The 20325-nt window shown below is 30.9% G+C and overlaps 1 protein-coding gene across 1 annotated transcript; it reads left to right on the top strand.

The window, feature by feature from the left end:
* The first annotated feature begins 13891 nt into the window (after positions 1-13891).
* On the top strand, positions 13892-17872 carry LOC139426410 (alpha-latrotoxin-Lt1a-like). Its single transcript, XM_071185208.1, has one exon. The coding sequence runs from the start codon at positions 13950-13952 to the stop codon at positions 17775-17777; it is 3828 nt and encodes a 1275-aa protein (XP_071041309.1). The 5' UTR covers positions 13892-13949; the 3' UTR covers positions 17778-17872.
* Positions 17873-20325: the final 2453 nt, after the last annotated feature.

Below are 20325 nucleotides of genomic sequence, written 5' to 3'. Positions count from 1 at the left end.
TACAGTAGAGAACCGATTATCCGGAACGATCGGGACTATCGCTATTCCGGATAACTGATTTTTCCGGTTTTCGGAATCGCTACAAAAAGCCGTTTTTTTAGTGTTAGACCCAACTAAAAAAAAAAGTGTTTGGAAATAATTTTAAAAATAAGAAAAAACGATGAGGTAATACACTAATGATTATTTCTGAAATGATGGTAAGGTAAACATCTTTCAAAAAAGAAAGAAAAATCCTAAAGTCTTATGAGGAAAAAAAAAAAATTTTTTTTTTAATTGCGGGATAATTTATTGAATTTTGTTCCGGTTTTTTGGTTTTCTGATTTCCGGGTAACAAATTCTGTACTGTATTTGTCTTTTAACATCTGCGGATGTAAACCTTTCATATTCTTGTTCATCAAATTTATTGCACGCCAGTTCTTTAAACTAAATCATGGGTTAGGTTTATCTCCAGAATATCAGAGATGATTGTGCTCTGGCAAAAAAAATCTGGATTTCCAGATTTTTCGCTGACCACGATCCGAAAGTTTACAGAAATCATCGATCCCATTTATGTATAAAAATTCTTGTATATTTTATTTAATAATATTGGAACTAGAATTTATATTTGGCATATCTTTCATTTGTAAAAGTTTTTTCTGGTAGAATAATAAATGTGATTTCGATAAAAGTAAACTAAATACATAATTATTAATTTAAATTATGCTGCAAATAATTTATATAGAATTTCACGTTGTGAAAATATCAATGATTTAAATTTATAAGGACATTAATTTTTTGAAATGTGTCATTAATGGTTTTACTCGAGAAATTTTCAGGATTTTTTAATTGGGCTCACAATTACTCCTCAGTATAACAATTCCCAGTATACAAATTTTCCAGTATTACAAGTTAAATATACTTAATCAAAATGTGAAATATAACTTGAAATAAAAATATTAGAAACAATCCATAAATAAAATTTGCACTCTTTGGAGTTTTATCGACCATATGAGATATGTATTTGTTTAAACATCATTACAGGGTTCGTAGTTTTCCTGATATTACTGATTTTCCTGGTAAAAATATTTTTTCCGGATTTTTCACTTTTTGTCCTGATATTCCTAATTGTTATGTGTCTCCACCATATATATATATATATTTTTAATGGCGGGCACTTGGGGTTTGTCGCATTGGCCACAGAGATGCCAGGACAGCTTATTTCTTCTCGTTACCCAGTGGGCACCTGTGCCGAAGCCACGGCGGTGGAGCAGCGTCGCCCACTTCACACAACCACAAACCCGTTTATAGGGCGGGGGACCTCTTATTCACACAAAGAGGAAAGGACATCCATGCCCTGAGCAGGATTCGAACCTGCGGCCAATGGCTCCGCAGTCAGACATGCTAACCACCTGGTCGGCGTCTTCACAATATATAAATGCACATAATTAATACTATTAATATAGATATCATTTTCTATGAATACAAATGTGGATTTAAAGATTATCTTTTTGATTAATCGAACGGTTTGGATTTTCAATTATACATTTTATTTAAATTGTGCTCATAAAAAAAAAATTATGATTTTAATTCCATCATCTTATGAAAAAGAAAACTTAATTATTTTACATTATCAAATTTTTTTTAAGAATGACAAGAGGTATAGTCTTATTTATTATTTTCAGCAAATGCAGTTACAAATCTTGTAGGTTAGAATTTGGTTTTATCACAATCAGGGTTCGCCAAGTGGGCCCACTTTGAAAAAACCCGCCCGGGTTTTATTAGGTGGGCCCACCTGGTGGGTTTTTTAAAATTTGGTTGAAAAATAATTATCTCCTAATACTATCATTGGAATCATCGTGGAAGTTAGCAAATATTTTAGAAATGTGCAACAAGCACATGGATGAACCAATGAAAAAAACTGCTTGATGCCCCATTTACCAAATGATACTAGGAGGAGTTCATATTGTAACAGCGTAAAAACTTTTGCCAATAATTATCATAAATATCAAGAGATTGCTCTTGAACATCAAAATGAATCCAATAATTATATGTTAAAAATATTAAATAATGCTGGGTTTTACCAATAAACTATCAATTTGGAAAAACATATCAATTGTTTCTAAAGCTTCAATCAGAAAACATTTCAATTTCAGATGCTGTTATGAATTGAAATCCCATAAACATTTTGTAAAAAAGATTCCATCAGGCTGTTCAGCCACCTCATTTATTAGCATATGCATCATGGATCCCGAAACAAGGGGACAATTTTTAAGTGATGAACAGGAACAATCAGCAGAAAACTGTCTTTCTAAGCATCATCCAGAATTTCTGCCAGCTGTTATGGCATTCAAAATTACGGATCCTGAATACTTTCCAAAATCAATGATGCTTAACGCCGTTATAATACAGTTTTCATCAAAAAATAGTGGAAAATTATGGCAAAAAATTCCTAGTTTCCACAAAATTTCTGCCAATTCTTTTTTCTTTACAATCAGCACCAGCATTCTCTGTCTCTATCGAAAGACACTTTTCAACTTTCAGTTTGGGGTAGAGTAAACTACGAAATAGATTAGGAATAAATAAAGCTACAAAACTCGTAAAAGTGTATCACCATCTAAGAGAGAAATGTAGACACTTTGAATCTGCTGTATAATAATAAATTAAAAAATGCATCGTTTTTTAAATTAACTCTGAACATCTGCTGAGAATTTTTAACTATTTGGAGAAAGTTTATCACCATTAAAAAACAGTTAAAAATTAAAACATTACTTTTAAGATTTTTTAACTATTATTTTCAAGATTTTATTTTAATATAATTTATTTTGTTTCTTTTAATCATGTTTATAAATATTGAAAACAAATTAAAAAACATTTTCTATTAAGCGATACATTAAACAACAATTAAAAAATTCAAAGTTTTATTTTCTGGTTTTAGAAAAAGCTAAAACTTTTTATACATGCTTTTTTGTAATTTTTTAATTAATTTGTTTTTTAAAATTTTTAAGTTAAAATTTATCTAAAAATGCAGTCTTTTTTCTAAGGTTAAACATTTAATAAATGAAACAAGTAACTGATACTCTTTATAATTATATGCAATTTTAATTTCACTTTTTATTAACCGTATTATAAAAACATGGAAGACCATTAAATATGTATTCCAGTTTAATTTTATTAAAGGTATAAGTCGGATGAAATTTTAGTTTTTACTGATCATAAATTTGTAATATATATATATATACATAAACTACAAACGAAAACAAAAAGATTAATAAACTTGTTCCTTTTATATTACTGTTGCATTTATATTTTATAATGCTTCAGTTAAAAATTGTGAAACGTTATGTATTTAAGAATAACAATTCAAACATGTATTAGTGATAGTTCATTCTTTAAACTTATTTTAATTATAATATATATATTTTATATAAATTTTTTTGGATTTATTTCTATTTTTAAGCTTATACATCACTATTTAATACAAAAAAATATTTTCACAGTAAGTAGTTTATGAGTACTAAAAGAAAAAAACCAATTTTCCCCGGGTTTTTTCAAATAAACCCCAATTTTCCCCGGGGGTTTTCAATAAAACCCGGGGGGGATTCAAAAATCCCCGGGTTTTTTCAAACCCTGATTACAATGGACAATCTCTTATTTTTTTTAAAAAAAATTTCAGTCCTAACTTATTGAAAATTCTCTCCGGAATCCGAAAATCTGATTGTTTTTCCCCCCCCCCCCAAATGTGTATTTAGTTAATTATTAAACATTTAAATTGGTTATGATGTCGCATGTGCTGAATGGAAACGTGCCGTCTTCATCCTCTAATGCTATTTCTATACCCTTTTTCAATGAAAAAAAGATTTTTAAAATTTCAAACTGTTTATTTTTAACTAAAATAGCTGTAGAAATGACTATGTAGCTTTCACAGCAAATCAACACTTCTTTTCGGCTAAAAACAGTGGTGTTCAAGTTCGTAGAAAATATTATTTTATCACACTTATTTTTAAGATAAAGTAATATGCTCCATTAGAGCCTAAGTACTTAATCAAAATCAATCGTAGATTGCATAGAAATAGTATACATTTAGATATAGGGTGGATGATTTTATTATTCGGTATTGCATTAAAATAAGTCAGTGTTTACTTAAAGTTCATTGAAATATACCCATAATCGTTACAATCTATGTGCTAAATATTTGGGCAATATAATTTAATTTTACCTTTTTCTTTACTAAAATTAGAGGATTTTCTTTTTTAATAAATATTTACATGTACAGTTTCTTTTCTTTCTTTTTTTTTTTTTACTATGCATTTATGCTCATGACTATTCTCAATATTATTCTTTGAGTAAATACGAATTTCGCTAAAGTTAGAAAATTATTTTTACTTTTAAATTTTAATTTCTCCTCCTGCAGTAATAGCATTTACCATATTTGATAATTGTTGATTTTTCTCCGTATTTCTGCAAACTATTTGCTAGTGCTTGCACAGATGAATTCTAAAATAGTAAAATTAATGCATTATACATTTTTAATGAAAAAGATTTACTTAAAACAGATGGAAAAAATCTCAAGTTAAGGTTTCGGTATCGCTAAAACAAATTTTATGCTTAAAATTTCAATTAATGTAATTTAATTTAGTCTCATTATTTCAGCGAATATCATTAAGCTAGATATTTTTGTTTCACTAAAACTAAAGAATTAAATTAAATAATAAAAAAAACTTATGCGAAATGAAAAGAAATTCCAATTCACGTTTTTTATCATTTATTAAATGTACATTAATGTTAATATCATTTCTTACCATTTTTTATTCTTTGAGTAAATAGAAATTTTTCTATGGTGAAAAGTTATTTTTGTATGTATTTACAAAATTTTATGTTAAACTAAATAAATGCATATAACCTTGATTTTAATACTCTCATAACATATACTAAGGCAATTAAAACAAAATCTACTGGAATATATTAATTTCTTTCTTTTTCGTTCAACTTAATTTTTTTTTTAAAGAAGTTTTGCTGGGATCACAATTTTTTTTAAAAAAGCTACAGCTACGCTGAAGTTAAATCCTTGCATTAAATTCAAGCTAGAATAAGAAAATAAATAACTTAAGCCTTTCTACATTTTTAAAATCTAAAACTATTCAGTATAAAAGAAAATTATGAAACATTTTTATCTCTTAACATGAAAATAATTCGAAATATACCTTTAAACTAAGATTAAGATGGTTAAAAAAAAGGAAAGAACAAATTATTTTGTATTTCTAACGCATCATTTTGCAAAGTTATATCAGGCATCCATAACTCATTCTAACCCTTTTTTTCTGAACTAAAAAATCTTTAATGTTCAGAACCCTCAACTATTAACAATGTTTCAATGAGTACCATATAAATCATTATATGTTATTATTATTAGAAAATATAAAAATACGTTATTTTAAACCATATTGAAGTGAGACTTCCAACAAGGTTGCGTTAAACGTTTAACGCTACATTTTTATTGGCCGGGAAATCACGTGGTAGGATCCAGTTTTCCCTCATTCATTTCCATATTGTTTTGGTTCTCACTAGCATAAAAATAATAAAAGTCATAAAAGTATTGTTTTTCTATAAATATTTTTTTAGTTTGTTTTGATACACATATAATTTAATAGGGTAGTATTTTTTATTTTCAAATTTAGTGGATAACAATTGTAAAAAATGAGTGAAAACAATCCCACGGACAATGCGACGGATTTAAGGTTATGTCAAGGTACGTCTCTTGTGAATATCAATTGATTGTTAGGTTTTCTCTTCTGAAATTACATTATGACGCATTCACATACATTATTAATACAAATACATTTTCCAGGGAGAGACGAGCAGGCAACCACAAGCACTTCCACTGGTTCAAGAGGTCCACGAGGGAAAAATGCACAGTATTATCGTGATTGCAGAGCACGGAAGCGAGTGGAGCATTAAAAAGAGTCGTTGAATAGAACTAGTGATCCTTCTACGACTGCTGATTCTTCTACAATTAACGTTGCAGGTTGCGGAGTTTAACTTCTTCCGCGCGGAGGGACTCCACGCACTATTTTTTTTCTTTTGGATGATTTTACAATTTTAATAATATTATTTTATAAACTTCTCTTCCTATGATGAGTTTTATGTCTCAAATTTTCCAATTATTATTATTTTTTAAGTGTTTCTTTTTTCTTGATAGATTGCACTGAAGTTTAGCTTACCATTTTTTTTATTAAGCTACATTAGGATATAATTTATAATAATTATCTTTGTTCTCATATAGTTCATGTACCATCTAAAACTGTGGGATTTAGTCACGAAAATTCAAACGAAAGCAACTGTGGGTTTAAATGAAAACGGAAGTCTTTTCAGCAATACGTATTTCTACATGGTTTTGAAAATCCTGATATTTTTAATATGTATTAATACGAAACTCGAATTGGGCATTTTTTTTGCACTGATTTTATCTAAAATCTAAGAGATTTTTTTATCGTCCTTTTAACTGTTATTGTTACTTTTTCCACAAGGTTTCGAAAGTACTTTTATTTTTGATCCGCTGCTATATATGACTTTCGAATCAGTCATTTTAATTATCTCCTTTGACCCGCGTTTTTTATTTTATTTTTTTTTTGTCTTAACACGTTCACGCCGGGAAAAGTGAAAATACTGGTAGAAGAACTATTTCAATATTAGATAATATTCGAGAGGAGTTATTCGATTCTCAACAATAACAATTCACTGAAGGGAAATTTATCACGGCGAAGAAGCAATTCAATATAAAAATTTCATCCGTTAAAAACAATTGGTAGTTATGGATTTTTATTATTCCCGGAAAAAAACTAAAAAATGAAATTTATTGTTACCAGTTTTTACTTCGGTGCGCTTCCAAGATGAGACAATCTAGCGTGACCCACCGGTGGTTCACCCCGGCGTGAACGTGTTAATATTTTTATTATAATATGCCACAAAACGTGAAATTTAAATTCTGCTTACTGTTTCTGAGCTTTAAATTCTATTTTTTTGTTGCTTAAAAAACTGTTTTATGATTTAACATTCATGAAATCTATTATAATTCGCGAAATATCAGTGTCCTTGAGTTAAAAATATAAAAAACTGCATATTAAATCTTATTTTGAGCTTTTATGCTTTTGTTTTATTTTAAATGATTTTGAAGAATATCCAATTTCTTTAATTAAAAGATTTAATTTCCATTTATACTGCACAATGAAATATTTATTTTTTTCACTTTGATTAAATAACATTTCAGTTAATTTATTTTATAAATACCCGAATGTCACTTTATTGAGTTCGTTTCATATTATAATTTAGAAACAATTGTGTTGCGTTTGGGATAGAATGCATTTTTAAATCTTGCAGGGGGCGCACCTATGTACGCTACTGTAATTAAAGAAAATCGTAACGATTGGAAACGCCCATTTTCAACTGCATTTTTTCCCCATTCTTTTAGAAGTAACGCCTACACTCCTAAAGCATTTCTCAAAATACGAGTTGCATTTTATTTAGAGTTTCTGCATTTGATATGATAACTGCATTTTTTTTCTGATGCATTCCTGAATTTTTCAGAGGTGTATTCCCGCTTTATGAATCTACGCAATCCCACTGTCCGTCCTGCTCACCTCTGATTTCAGAGTAATCGCCCTTTTGGTTCCCTGTCTTTCCAGTGCAGCAGCAGACTGTCAATTCTAGTTTTCGCTGTGGTCATCTGAGATCATAGACATGTAAAACATAGCAAAGATTTTCCCGACATATTCTAAGCTCAGGTGGTTATCGTGTTCTTGTTCATCAGGCTACCAGACTTTAAAAGTTTCAAATAAAAATATAGATATTTTTTTTAAATTTTCATTGTACCTACCAACCACCATTGAAAATGGTTAGCAAATACTTCAATAAAAATGCTACACAGTATGGAATTTTCCTGTGAACTTATCAGAAAAATAAATCTATTACATAAATTTTTTAATTTAAGGTGGTAGATATTCAATCACATAAATATATCTATTGAGAGGATATATATCATGAGAGGATACGTTTAAATTAGTGATAAAGAAATGCCGTATGAGTTGATATATTTATAAATGCTACCTTTGTGAAATTAAATTCTTTATAGTTTCATGACTTTATTGTATTGTAGAGAATTTATGAGGGAAAACATTAGGTAATTTATATAAATAGAAATTTACAAAATAAAATGTTTTTAGATTCACGTAAAGCTAATAATTTATTTTAATATTATTCTTTAATAATTTTTTAAAAAACAGTACATGTATTTAAATACTGCTTCAAATAGAAGTAATGAAAAATAAGTATTTTTCAATAAGTAATTTTTGCCGACATTCATCTATAAACTGAAATGTTTATATTCTTTATGAGTTAAATAGTATTTATTTGTATTAGCTTTTTTTCCAAAGTAGTAAAAATTGCACTGTGTATTTTCATCTTTCACAGAAGTAAAATAATCTAACTACCACTTCACATTAAATTTTCTGATCTTTTGATATAATTTTCTTCTAATAATACTTGATATTTATTTTATTTTAATCAACTTGGGTTGATTATCGTGCGTTGTAATTACTATATACATATATTTTATATTTAACCCAGACCTTCTTTAATAATATCGATCAATATAATCTTCACGATTATTTTATTTCATATTGTTTATGATTTTACTGTCATTTAATTATGCACCATGCCACTCTACATTTCTTGATTGTCTATGTCGCACAAACCCCCTCTCGATTTTCTGGTGTTGAGCACCCCCTCTTCCTCCCTACTCCATTCCTCCTCACTACTCCTCATCATCGATTTATTACTACATCCCTCTCCGCGGCAGCGCACCGAGATTTATGTGATTTCTACCTTAAAATTTAACATGACGGAATATCAAATAGCATCGATGAATATCAAGAAAGCGTGAATTTGTAAATTTTAGTTAAAGTATTAAGGCCTGTTTACACGGTCAAAGTTCTTGAATCCGAGAAATTGGAGGGATTTCTCTGTCCAAGAAATTGGATGATTCGTTGACACTGTCCAAGTTCTTGTATGTCACTGATTCGTTGAAAGAAAAACTTGCGCATGCGCATTGTTCATATTCAACATTATAATATAATACTTACAAAAGCTTAAAATTACTAAATAAATTCAAATAGAATCATAATAACACAAATAAACCGCAACACATCAATTTATTTGGACTAAAATGAATGAAAACAGAGAACAAAATGACATAATTTGCTGCCTGCTTGTTGACGTCACAAAACCTAAGACGCTGATTGGTTAAGGGAGAAAAAACTTGGATGTAAAGTAGACCATGCTCTACTATCGTCCAAGAAGTTGGACCAAGTTCTTGGATGATTGTTTACACGATCCAAGCTCAAAGCAAAACAAGTTTCCATCAATATCAATCAATCTCTGTACAAGAAATTGGACCGTCTAAACAGGCCTTTACAGTAATTGAATTTAAATAGTGGCTAATAGTACTAGGAGACTGTACTTTTACGTATCTGTAGTTATATACGGATAGTTTTCGTGCGTGTAAAACAATCTTCAGCTCCATAACATACAGGGAAAGGCTGAGGGGTGTAGGACCGAGACAGAAAAATAGGTGCTGTCTGTATCTCAGAACATGGTGATTGGTGGTTGGCGACTGCTTTAACAAGATAAGTGTGTTTTAAGTAGGATTGAGCAATGGCCAAAAATAAGAACAAAACAGAAGAATTTCTAATGTTGGACGTTTGGAAACAGGAAAGTGCTCTAAAATAGCAATTTAATTTTCAGAGTATGAAAGATTGCTAGATCTGAAGCAATGCGAAATTCTATTACGTGTTATTCTCGATTTCTTTTTATCGATGAAGGTTGAAATTGTTGATAACGACTATCCCGACACTTAGAATAAAAAGGACTACTAAGTATAACGATTATTTGTTTTAATCGATTACGTAAAATATTGATGATATCTATTGACTTTAATGAAAACTAATTATATCTATTATTTATTAAAAATATTTAATCGATTTATTTATACCAAATTTTAAAAAAATATAACGATTAATTGAATTTTTTGATAGAAAACATCGATTAATTTTATATCGATCTTGAATCACAGTAGCAGAAGTAGCACTTTTTCCCACCTCTAATTCTAAGTGTACTGCCTGTCAGGCAACACCCGACCAAATGCTCGACGGCCTAGGTTTTTTTCGAGATCTTTTTGTGGATCTACTCTACGTGCTTGATATGCTTTGACTTGCTGGTGTTATGGACTTGATTTAGCTTTGTTAACAACTGAGGGCTAGACACAACAAATAATAACACATTCAATTTAGTCAGATAAACAAATTAAAGTTAGATAAAGGAACTCAAATTTCCTATAATAAATTAATTGTTAGTTCAAGCGTTCTGATAAGAAAGACAACTCACATTTCGCCAATGCGAACTTCGATAAGCAAAATATCTACGATATTTTAATTTAAATTGCCATTAACAGGAAACTAATGAAAGTTATTGTCATTTGATACTTTTTTAAATAATAGATTTGTATTTCTCATCATACTATTTTCGGTTAGTTTTATATTTTCAATTGTGCCCATTACTTGGACTTAGATGCTGCTCAGTATGAGTCTGAAGGCTTTCGCGGGTTCATGTGAAATGGTAATAATAGGAGGTGATAAAAGCGAATCACGGGGGAAAAAAACAGAGGCCAAANAAAAAAAAAAAAAATCCCGACTCCCCAAAACAAAGAGCACTGAAAAAATGAAACTAATTGCTCTGCTGTCAAAACTGTTTCCTTTTTAAGATCATAGAAACCCTCTTGAAAGAAGTTAAAACTAAATAAACTTCTTATTATCAGAGATTATATGGCGACGGTAAACGGAGAGAAACTAGAAAAACTATTGCTATAATTCCANAAAAAAAAAAAAAAAAATCCCGAACCCCCAAAGCAAAGAGCACTGAAAAAATAAAACTAATTGCTCTGCTGCTGTTTCCTTTTTAAGATCATAGAAACCCTCTTGAAAGAAGTTAAAACTAAATAAACTTCTTATTATCAGAGATTATATGGCGACGGTAAACGGAGAGAAACTAGAAAAACTATTGCTATAATTCCAGTTTTTTAAAAACATTGGGCAATTGCTCAATGTTTTTAGTTAACTGATATGCATTGAATTAATTTTGCTGTTTTAACATATTTTCCCCCATTGAAACTATAAACTACGAATAAAAAACTACTGCAAAACGATTGTATGTTTTTAAACAGTGCTAAAATTTAAATTATATAATTCAATTTTCATGGACCTAGACATTGTGTTTAAGAAATTTAAGGAGAAGGATGGCGTATACAATATTTTTTAAATAGAAAAAAGTATTTTAAGCAATATATAATAAATGCTGAAACTGGTATCGTTTTTATGAAGCTAAATTTAAAACTAAAAACTAAATAGTAAAGTTTCTAAAAATCGAACTCATCGCTTTATTTGAGGCTTCATTCCCCCTCTCCGAACCTACGCCTATGGTTATCGTTTATATCAAACCAACAGTAGTTTACGATTTGTTCCTACGACACAATTTTAATTCAATTTGAATAGAGCACAACATAAAATAAAAATAAAAAATGCATAAATACTATTTTAATTTTTAAACTTTAGTTTTAATACGTCTATTATTATTTGTGATCAAGAAAACAAATCACTTGAACACGTTCACGCAAGTAGTAACCATTTAATTAAAGTGGTTGCTATATCTAACAAATAGTTTTAAGGATTAAAATGCACTCTTCCCTCCCCAGGGATTATTATATACGGGAAAATCTCGTATACCCTCCCTCAGGAGACGCAGCTCAGGCCCGCGCTGGAGAGTGCTGGCCGAGGGACCCGGTGAAGTACCCCCGTGGCATTTATTATACCGTTAAGATTTGCATACTGGATGGCAACAGTCTTCAAACAAATTCAAGATACTATGCGGCTTTCAGGCGAACTCCTCCAGACATCAGTTTCCATTCGCGGCGGTTACCATGGTTACGAGAGAAAGTCACTTCGAATAGGAGTGTTAGGTGAATAGTTTTGTCTTGATCTTTGCATAGGTCAGCTTAAGTAAACCAATCGACACCTTCATATCTCCATTCCACCCCCATTAGAAATGTGCTCTTCCTTGTTACCGTAGCAGCAGACAGCCCTAGACTTATAGTCTGGCGGAGTTCTCTTCAAAGCTGCACTGTATACAATAAATAAAAACAGCTGAGTCAAAGAACTCTTAAGTACGAGTACAGAGATTATAATTTCGTCATGTATTTATGCACAGAATAACACCCAAAACAAAAGTTGAGGAAATCGTAAAAATGCAATACAAGGGAAAATTAAGACCAAAATCACAGGTACAATAAAACTGGAATGGTGTGTTGGGTGTCAAAAGACCCTTATAGCAGAACTAGTAAATTCATGAAATCGGAGCAAGAGTAGTAAATTCATGCAAAAGCGAAAAATTTAGTCAGCAATTTTAAAAGTTTAATTAGGTCAGAATAATTAAAAAATTTTAAAAGTAATAAGAGTTATGAGAAACTTAACACATAATTCTTATACAATAAATTTTCAATTTCAGTTCAAATAGTTTTAATTACAAGTTGATTATTTTTTTGGCGATGAGTCCTTTTAATATTAGTTAGATTTCACAGATTATCTTCGGATTGCTGTCTTCGTCAGCAATGCTCTAAATTCTTGAATGTCCCACGCTACTTCGCGGAATTTTTTAATTACCTATATAAATTGAATTAATAATAAAATACAGCACTTCGTTTTTTAAGTTAAATTCGTTAAAATAAAAATGATTGCGATTATAAAATATATTAAAATAAATTTAAAAAAAATCCGTTTAACCCATTGGAGTCCTATTTATTTAAGTACCAGACTTGAAAGAAAACAGCCAAATTAAAAACTTGTAATAAGTTTTTGATAAAAGATTATTGAATTTTTTTTTTGATATCCAGTATCTACTTACAATATCATTTATATAATGTAGTTATCAATGCATTATCACTTTCTCAACTTAACTTAAGAAACCCACTTTTCAAAATATGCTTGACGTCTTTGAGTTATTTCAATTACAAGACAAGCTCGATCATCAGACTGCAAACGCAGAAGGATGAGCTAAGCTTTTGTTAGAATAAAATTGATTAACAACTAGATCACGATTTCAAGTGATGGATTAATAACTCACTCATTTTAAAATAATATTAATAAAAACATTTATATAAAATTGGTAGTTTAGTTTATGACTGTTTTGTATTTATTATTATTAAGAACAGCAATTCCCAACCTAATGGGGCGAAATTAAAAGAAGCTGCGACATAAAGTTTTTGATTAAATGTGATAGTTAAAAAAGATTGTGATTATACTAAAGGTTAAAATAATTCGAAATAAAAATCTTGATTTTTGAGTTTTTCATTCGAAAGAAGAAGCTTCTATAAATTTAATACCATACGATATTTTCCGCACTGTATGAATTGTGTTTGTTATACATAGTTGCACAACTTTTGATTTTTCTTATAACAAGTACTTCAGAAAATCAAGTGCGTAGCTTTTTTTCGCTTCAAACATGTTTTAAAAACTTTCAGGTGTTTTATATCCTATATGAAAAATGCATTTAAAGAATTACTGTTTTGCAAGTTGTTTTTGATAGCTTCTATGAAACGTTATTGACGTATGAATGATAAATGCTTTATTGTTTCAAAATTATGGATAAAGGTCATAGTTTATTGTAAGAAAAAATGACAGGGTAGCATTTGAGCTGTCACATAATGTTAATTCGTCAAAAAATGTTCTTTGGAAGAAAGAAAAGACTAGAAAGAATCGAACGACAGATGGTCAGAAATAATAAAAGCACAAGATTTTTAAGCAACTTCACCATTTACAAAAGAACTTTTTTAGTTACACACTGTTTGATAATTTTCAAATAGTACATCTTTTATGGTAGACTATTTTCGAAACAACATGGGTCTTAAACAAAAAATGTTGCTTTCAAATGGTAAAACGCAGTCACTTTCGAAGAAGGTGAAGCGAGAACTTACCAAGAAACAAATATGCAAAGGATTGGAAATTGGATCGATAACAGCCGAACTTGCAGCTAACGTTGCGGGTGATGTAAATTCCATACCAGTGATTGGCGAAGTAACAGGTATTTTTACCGCAGGAACTGCTATAGCAAGCCATACTGCAAAAGCCGGTATAGATATTACTCGTGCTGTTATGGAATGTGATGATATAAATTTCGATGAAATCAAAGAGATAATGGACAAAAAATTCAGCGAAATGGAAAGAAAACTTGATCAAATCACTAGCGCGTTAAACATGGTTTCTGAACTGGTGGGCAAAACGCTGTACACTGTAGAGAGAACAAGGCAGGAAATGAAAGAAGGATTTAAAAGAGTCATAGATTCCATCGAGAATTCAAAAATTGAAAAAGTTGTACTGAAGATAAAGAACTTTGTAGAATACTTTGAGAGCGAGAAAGAAAGAATTCAAAGTTTAGAGAAAGACGATTATGTTTCTGACCTAAAAGAATCAGAATTATTGGATTACTTGAAGAAGTCACGAACGCCGACAGGGGATAGTTTACAAACAGCCATTTTCGAAATTCTGGAGCAAAACTATGCCATTCCCGACGATCGAGAAGATAAAATAGCATTTACTGCTTTGTATGCTTTGCTTTATGGTACTCAAGCATACGTTGAGGTAATGTATTTCTTAATTGAGAAATACGCTTACCTAGCAAATGATTCTTATGAGAGATACAACTTGAAAAGTTTTAATGACTATTTCAATTTGATAAAAACTACATTTAATGGATTTAAATTTACTTTTATTGGCACTGCTAGCAAAAAAGGTTTGATTGATAAGGTTATTAAAACTTTTGATACAGTATTTAAAAGCAATTTTGATAAAAATACGAATGAGGACATAAGTCAACGGATTGATTCTTTAAATGTTATGAAAACTAATATTAAGAACATGATTTTACCTATAATAGAACAGGTCCCTGAAAACACCATTGAAATTTCATTTACTTTATCACAAGTGTATGTTCCTATAGGAGACTGGAAGACAGGAACCAAAGTGAAGTATGCTTTGCAGTACGTACAAGATGGTAAATATTCTAAAGTCAGTGATTGGACGGAGTCTTTTACAGTGCAAGAGAAGGCCAGCCCTTTCTTGAAATTATCAGTGGATCCAAATAGAAGAACAAGATTGGTTTTTAGAAGGTTGAACAGTGAAAAACCAAAACTTGTTGGTGTTGTTGATCCCTACACTACTGAATTCAGGGACATCAATAGGGATTTATATGACGCTGCCGGAAGTGTTAACGAGCAATCTGTTCAAGATGATATGGCAGAGTTGATACGAAATGGAGCAGACATTGAAACTGATTTTGAGAAGGGCAGGAAAGCTATACACGCCGCAGCGCAACACGGGAATGCCGTATTAACATTACGTTTCATATTAGGAGCTAATGATCCGAATGTTAATGTTACTGACTCATATGGTTACAGTCCCCTACACTTAGCTGCCGACGCAGGGCGAGATGATTTTGTTCAATTGTTAGTAGACGCTGGGTCGGATATAAATGCCAAAACAGTTTCTCTACAACTAACACCACTGCATATGGTGACTCGAAAAGGTTATGAAAAAACAGTTAGCAAACTATTGTTTCATAGAAAGCTCAATGTAAATGAAAAGAATGTCGATGGGTTTACTCCTTTGCATACAGCTGTCATAGGTGGTTATAAAGTAGTCGAAGCTTTGTTCGCTAGACCTGAAATTGATATGAATGCTAAATCCAATGCTGGACTTACTCCTTTTCACCTTGCAGTAATGAAAAATGATAAGGTAGTCGTTGAATCATTACTGAAGAGTACTAAAGTGGAAGTGAATGCTGGAGATAAAAACAATATGACCGCTCTTCATTTCGCATGCATGGTAGGATATTCAAACATGGTTCGTTTGTTAGTCAATACCAAAGGAATCGATGTCAATGTAAAAGCAATTGAAAACAAATGGTCACCTTTGCATTACGCGATATTTTTTAAGCATAATGATGCTGCCATTGAGCTTTTAAAAGCAAAAGATGTAGACGTTAACTTGTTAACTGATGGGAACGTTACGCCACTTCATTTGGCAATTGTAAAGGGTCTGACAATTATAGCTTTGGACTTGTTAAGCAAAGACGCGATCGTTGATAAAACTACAGATGATGGATTAACTCCACTCCATGCAGCAGCTTTCCGTGGTATGAGCGATGTTATTCAAATATTGCACAAGAAGGGTTCAAATATTGATGCAAAAACGAAGGAAGGTCTAACACCTTTGCACGTGGCTGCAACTTCAGGACATCTAGAAGCAGTGAAAAGCCTTTTAGAACTTGGTGCTGATGTCCGCATCAGGGACTCTGAAGGTAACTCTTTTTTCTATCTCGCTGTTCAGAATGGACACACTAACATTGTTAAGTATTCCGTTGAAAACAATAAGATCGATATCAACTCTAATGATAACTGGAGACCCCAACAAGGTAAAGGACTTCAGAAAGTTGCCTATTGGGCAGTTTGCGATGCTCTCAACTTTGGTAAGATGGAAGTCGTTAAGTATCTAGTTGGACAACTGAAAAATTACGTTTGTAATCCTGTACAAACAGCAGCTGGAGCTGGATACTTAGACATTGTTAAATATTTAGTTGAGGAGGTACAAATGGATGCCAATGGAGAACCTGGAGTTTTACCTCCAATCCTTTCAGCAGCCGATAGTAATCGTTTAAACATCGTAAAATATCTAGTTGAGAAAGGCGTTGATGTCAATTCTGATTTTCGTGGTATGTTTCTTATTACTCTCGTCGTCATTCGAAGACAACTTAGAATGTTAGAATATATAGTGGAACAAGGGGCGAAGGTTGATGTCAAAACTCAATCCGGTGGTACACTTTTACATGAAGCTGTTACAAATGGAAAAAATGTTTTAAAATTTCTCGTAGAGCAAAATAAAATAAACATTAACGCGCAAGACACAGATGGGAATACTGCATTGCACGTGGCTGCAAACTACAATGATTTAGAAGCTATAAATTTTCTTTGTAGTAAAGGCGCTGATGTTACGATAAAAAACAGCATCGGTGAAACTGCGTATGACACTATTCAAAAGCAGGGTGTCAAACCGAAATGCTTGACCCCAAAAAGTTATTTGCTTTTGAAACGTAACGTAGATTCAATTTTGAAAACTGATGAACTGAATTCAGAAGGAGCAAATTTATTGTCTAATAACGATATTGATAATTTTCCAATGAAAACTTTTCAAGCGGAAAATAAGTTAAACAGTGGATTGAAATTTAATATGAATGACGATATAAAAAGTTCTTTCAAAGCAATTCCAAATCACTCTGATGGCTCTAACATTTACGAGCCTCATGCAATAAAAAATATGGATATAAATGGTACAATGCTTTTAGTTGATTTATTACTAAGAAAAATCACCGACAATAAATTGAACTTCAAGAAAGATAACGTTATGACACTACTTGAAGCTCGAGCTGGCGCTCTTAATATTGTTGAAATTTTCGATTCACTTATGGAAACTGCTGATGAAGATATCGATCTTTTTGACTTGTATTCTGCAGTACGAAAAGCACTAATGAGGGGAAACAGAGATAAATTATTGAACATTTTACATGATAACATGCAGAAAATTCCTAAATTTAAATCAGAATTGTTCTTTTCCATTCTTGGAGAAAAATTGCTGAATGATAATGTTTGATTTGAAATTATCAATCCACTTTATTAAGTGATACTATAAGGCACTGAAAATGTTCAAGTTTTAATATTTGAAATAAAATTTGATTTGGAAATTTCGAGACTGAAATAGCATAACGTTTTTTTATGATCTTCTTTCGTTTTTTTAATTGAAGTAGGGTTTCGTCTGTGAAAGGGGGGGGGGGATAAATAAAACCTGAAAACACCACAATTAGCACTAATGTAAGAAATTAATCTATATACTGCTATCTATACTATAAGAGAGGTGCCTACTTGCTTCTCTTTGTGAAAAGTTTTTTTCTAGTGGTAGTGAATTTTGTGTTTTGATATATGATTCTTATTTTAGTAAGTTTGATTAGAAGTCATTTTGCCCACCACCACCTATAAATAGTCAAATATAATATATATACCTTCATTGTATAATAAATATTACTTTACCCCAGTTTTCTAAGATTAATCTTTTAAAAGTGTTGATAAAAGTTTGTAAGATTTAGTATTTAATTTTCTACCTCTTCATAAAATATTTTGCAGAAAGATAATCTGAATTTATATCAGATTCAACTTGTTATCAATACTATTGACTTACTACCACAAGAAAAACTGCGAAAGGGAGCCGTATCTGAAAATGAGATAAAAACCGATAGTAAAATAATTTTTATCTTATTTGTAAAAGGAGTTATATATATGACCAGCTATGAAATAGTTTTGATTTTTATCGATTTATGGAATCGATTAAGAAACACAGATATTTTACTCCTTCTAGAAACAAACAGAAAAATAATTTTAGAAATGGATTTTTTCCCCCGGTTAAAACGCCTTTTTTTTCTCCTGGTCGAACTACTTTTAACTGATACGATGGTGTTTTGCTTCGCTTTAAGTAAAAAAAAAATTCTACAGGATTTATTTTTAAACCCTTTTTGCATTCCAATATCGCCTCTGAGAAGCCATGAACAATTACCACACCACTATGAAATTAAAAAAATTTGTATCTTAATGGTTAGTAATCACATTACTTTATGAATGAAGCTACCATTATGCTCTTTCCAGATCCAGTTAAGCCACACAGTCACAGGCCTATTAGTCTATTACCAAAACTTATTAAAATATTTGACCATATCATCTGCAGCAAACTTAAATTCCATCTACGCATTCTTTCCGATGAACAAAATTGCTTTTGAAGGGGGTCGATCATATCCTCCTACATTAGAAAGCCCCCACACGCTTTTGTAGAAGTAGTCTGCGCAGACTATTTAAAAAGTGAACCAGTTGTGAGCATGAACCCAATTTCTATTTTAATAGTAAATAAGAGAAATTTATCATATATATTTGAGAATTGAATCTATAGTGGTTGACAAGTAAATAAGTCAAACCAATTACACTCATAAATTAAACAAATTTTTAGACATATATTTGCTACCCCTTTCTAATTTTTACTAGATTTTCTATTAAATGGCTCTTTCGTAAATTGGTTTACCTACATAGTGATCTGATCGGATTACCGATAAGAAAAGAAACCGTGTGGAGGCTTTCAGTTATAGGAGGCGTTGACTCGACACAACTTACGCGAATAATAGAATTCATTGAGCAGGGGAATTAAACAAATTTCGGCCTTCCTAATGTTAGATGCAACTAAAGCCTTTGACCGAGTTTGGCATGACGGTCTTATAAATAAATTAATAAATTTAAATTTTTCCAACATACTAAATTTTTATCATAAGCAACTATTTAAAAAAGCAGGTCCTTTAAAATTAAAATAAATGATATTCTCTCAACCAATAGAATAAGAAGAGCTTAGGTATTCCAGGACAATATACTCGGCCCAATTTTATACATTATTTACACTTATGATTTTCCTGTCGATAGAGATGACTATATCAGCCTGACTGCTTATTTTGCAGATGATACGGGTTTTATAGTCAAATTCAGATCTGTTACTAGCACCACTAATAAACTACAGACAAAAATACACGAAATCAAAACTTGGTGCTCTAGCTGGAAGGTCGAAATTAATTCCCAAAAATCAAATTTACTCATTATTAAAAAACCTAGATGACGTACAATTAATAATACCTTAACTCTTTTTTAGAAATCATATTTCTATTGTTGATAAGGCCGCTTATCTGGGCCTTACACTGAATAATAACCTGAACCGGAATGGATCATGTTAATAAAATTATTGCCAAGGCTACTGAAATATACAATAAATTAAGCTGTCTATTAGGTCCCTATTCTGAAATGTCACTTAAAAACAAACGCTATATTTATCTCACTTACCTCACACCTATAATTATTTATGCAATTATAGAGCAAATGTTAAGAAACTTAATGTTTTCTAAAATAAACTTCTTAGATAGATGTGTGGTGTACCATATTTTATTCAAAATAGGGACATACGGAGAGATTTTAAATTAAAGACCCTCACAGAAAAACGAATGTCCCACAATTTTATTAAAAAGCCCAAAATTTCTCAGCATCAAATTATAACTATATTTTTAAAACATAAATGCTAATTGAAGATTCCAACATTTGACCCCTCGCTCACTTTTTTACTA

This window comes from Parasteatoda tepidariorum, chromosome 9 (assembly GCF_043381705.1).
Source record: "Parasteatoda tepidariorum isolate YZ-2023 chromosome 9, CAS_Ptep_4.0, whole genome shotgun sequence".
NCBI classification, from domain to species: domain Eukaryota; kingdom Metazoa; phylum Arthropoda; class Arachnida; order Araneae; family Theridiidae; genus Parasteatoda; species Parasteatoda tepidariorum.
Note: the sequence above shows the minus strand (reverse complement) of the source record. Positions and strands in the feature narration are given on the sequence as shown.

Coding starts and splice junctions, on each gene's coding strand:
- LOC139426410 (XM_071185208.1), top strand. CDS start 13,950: ATGGTAGACTATTTTCGAAACAACATGGGTCTTAAACAAAAAATGTTG.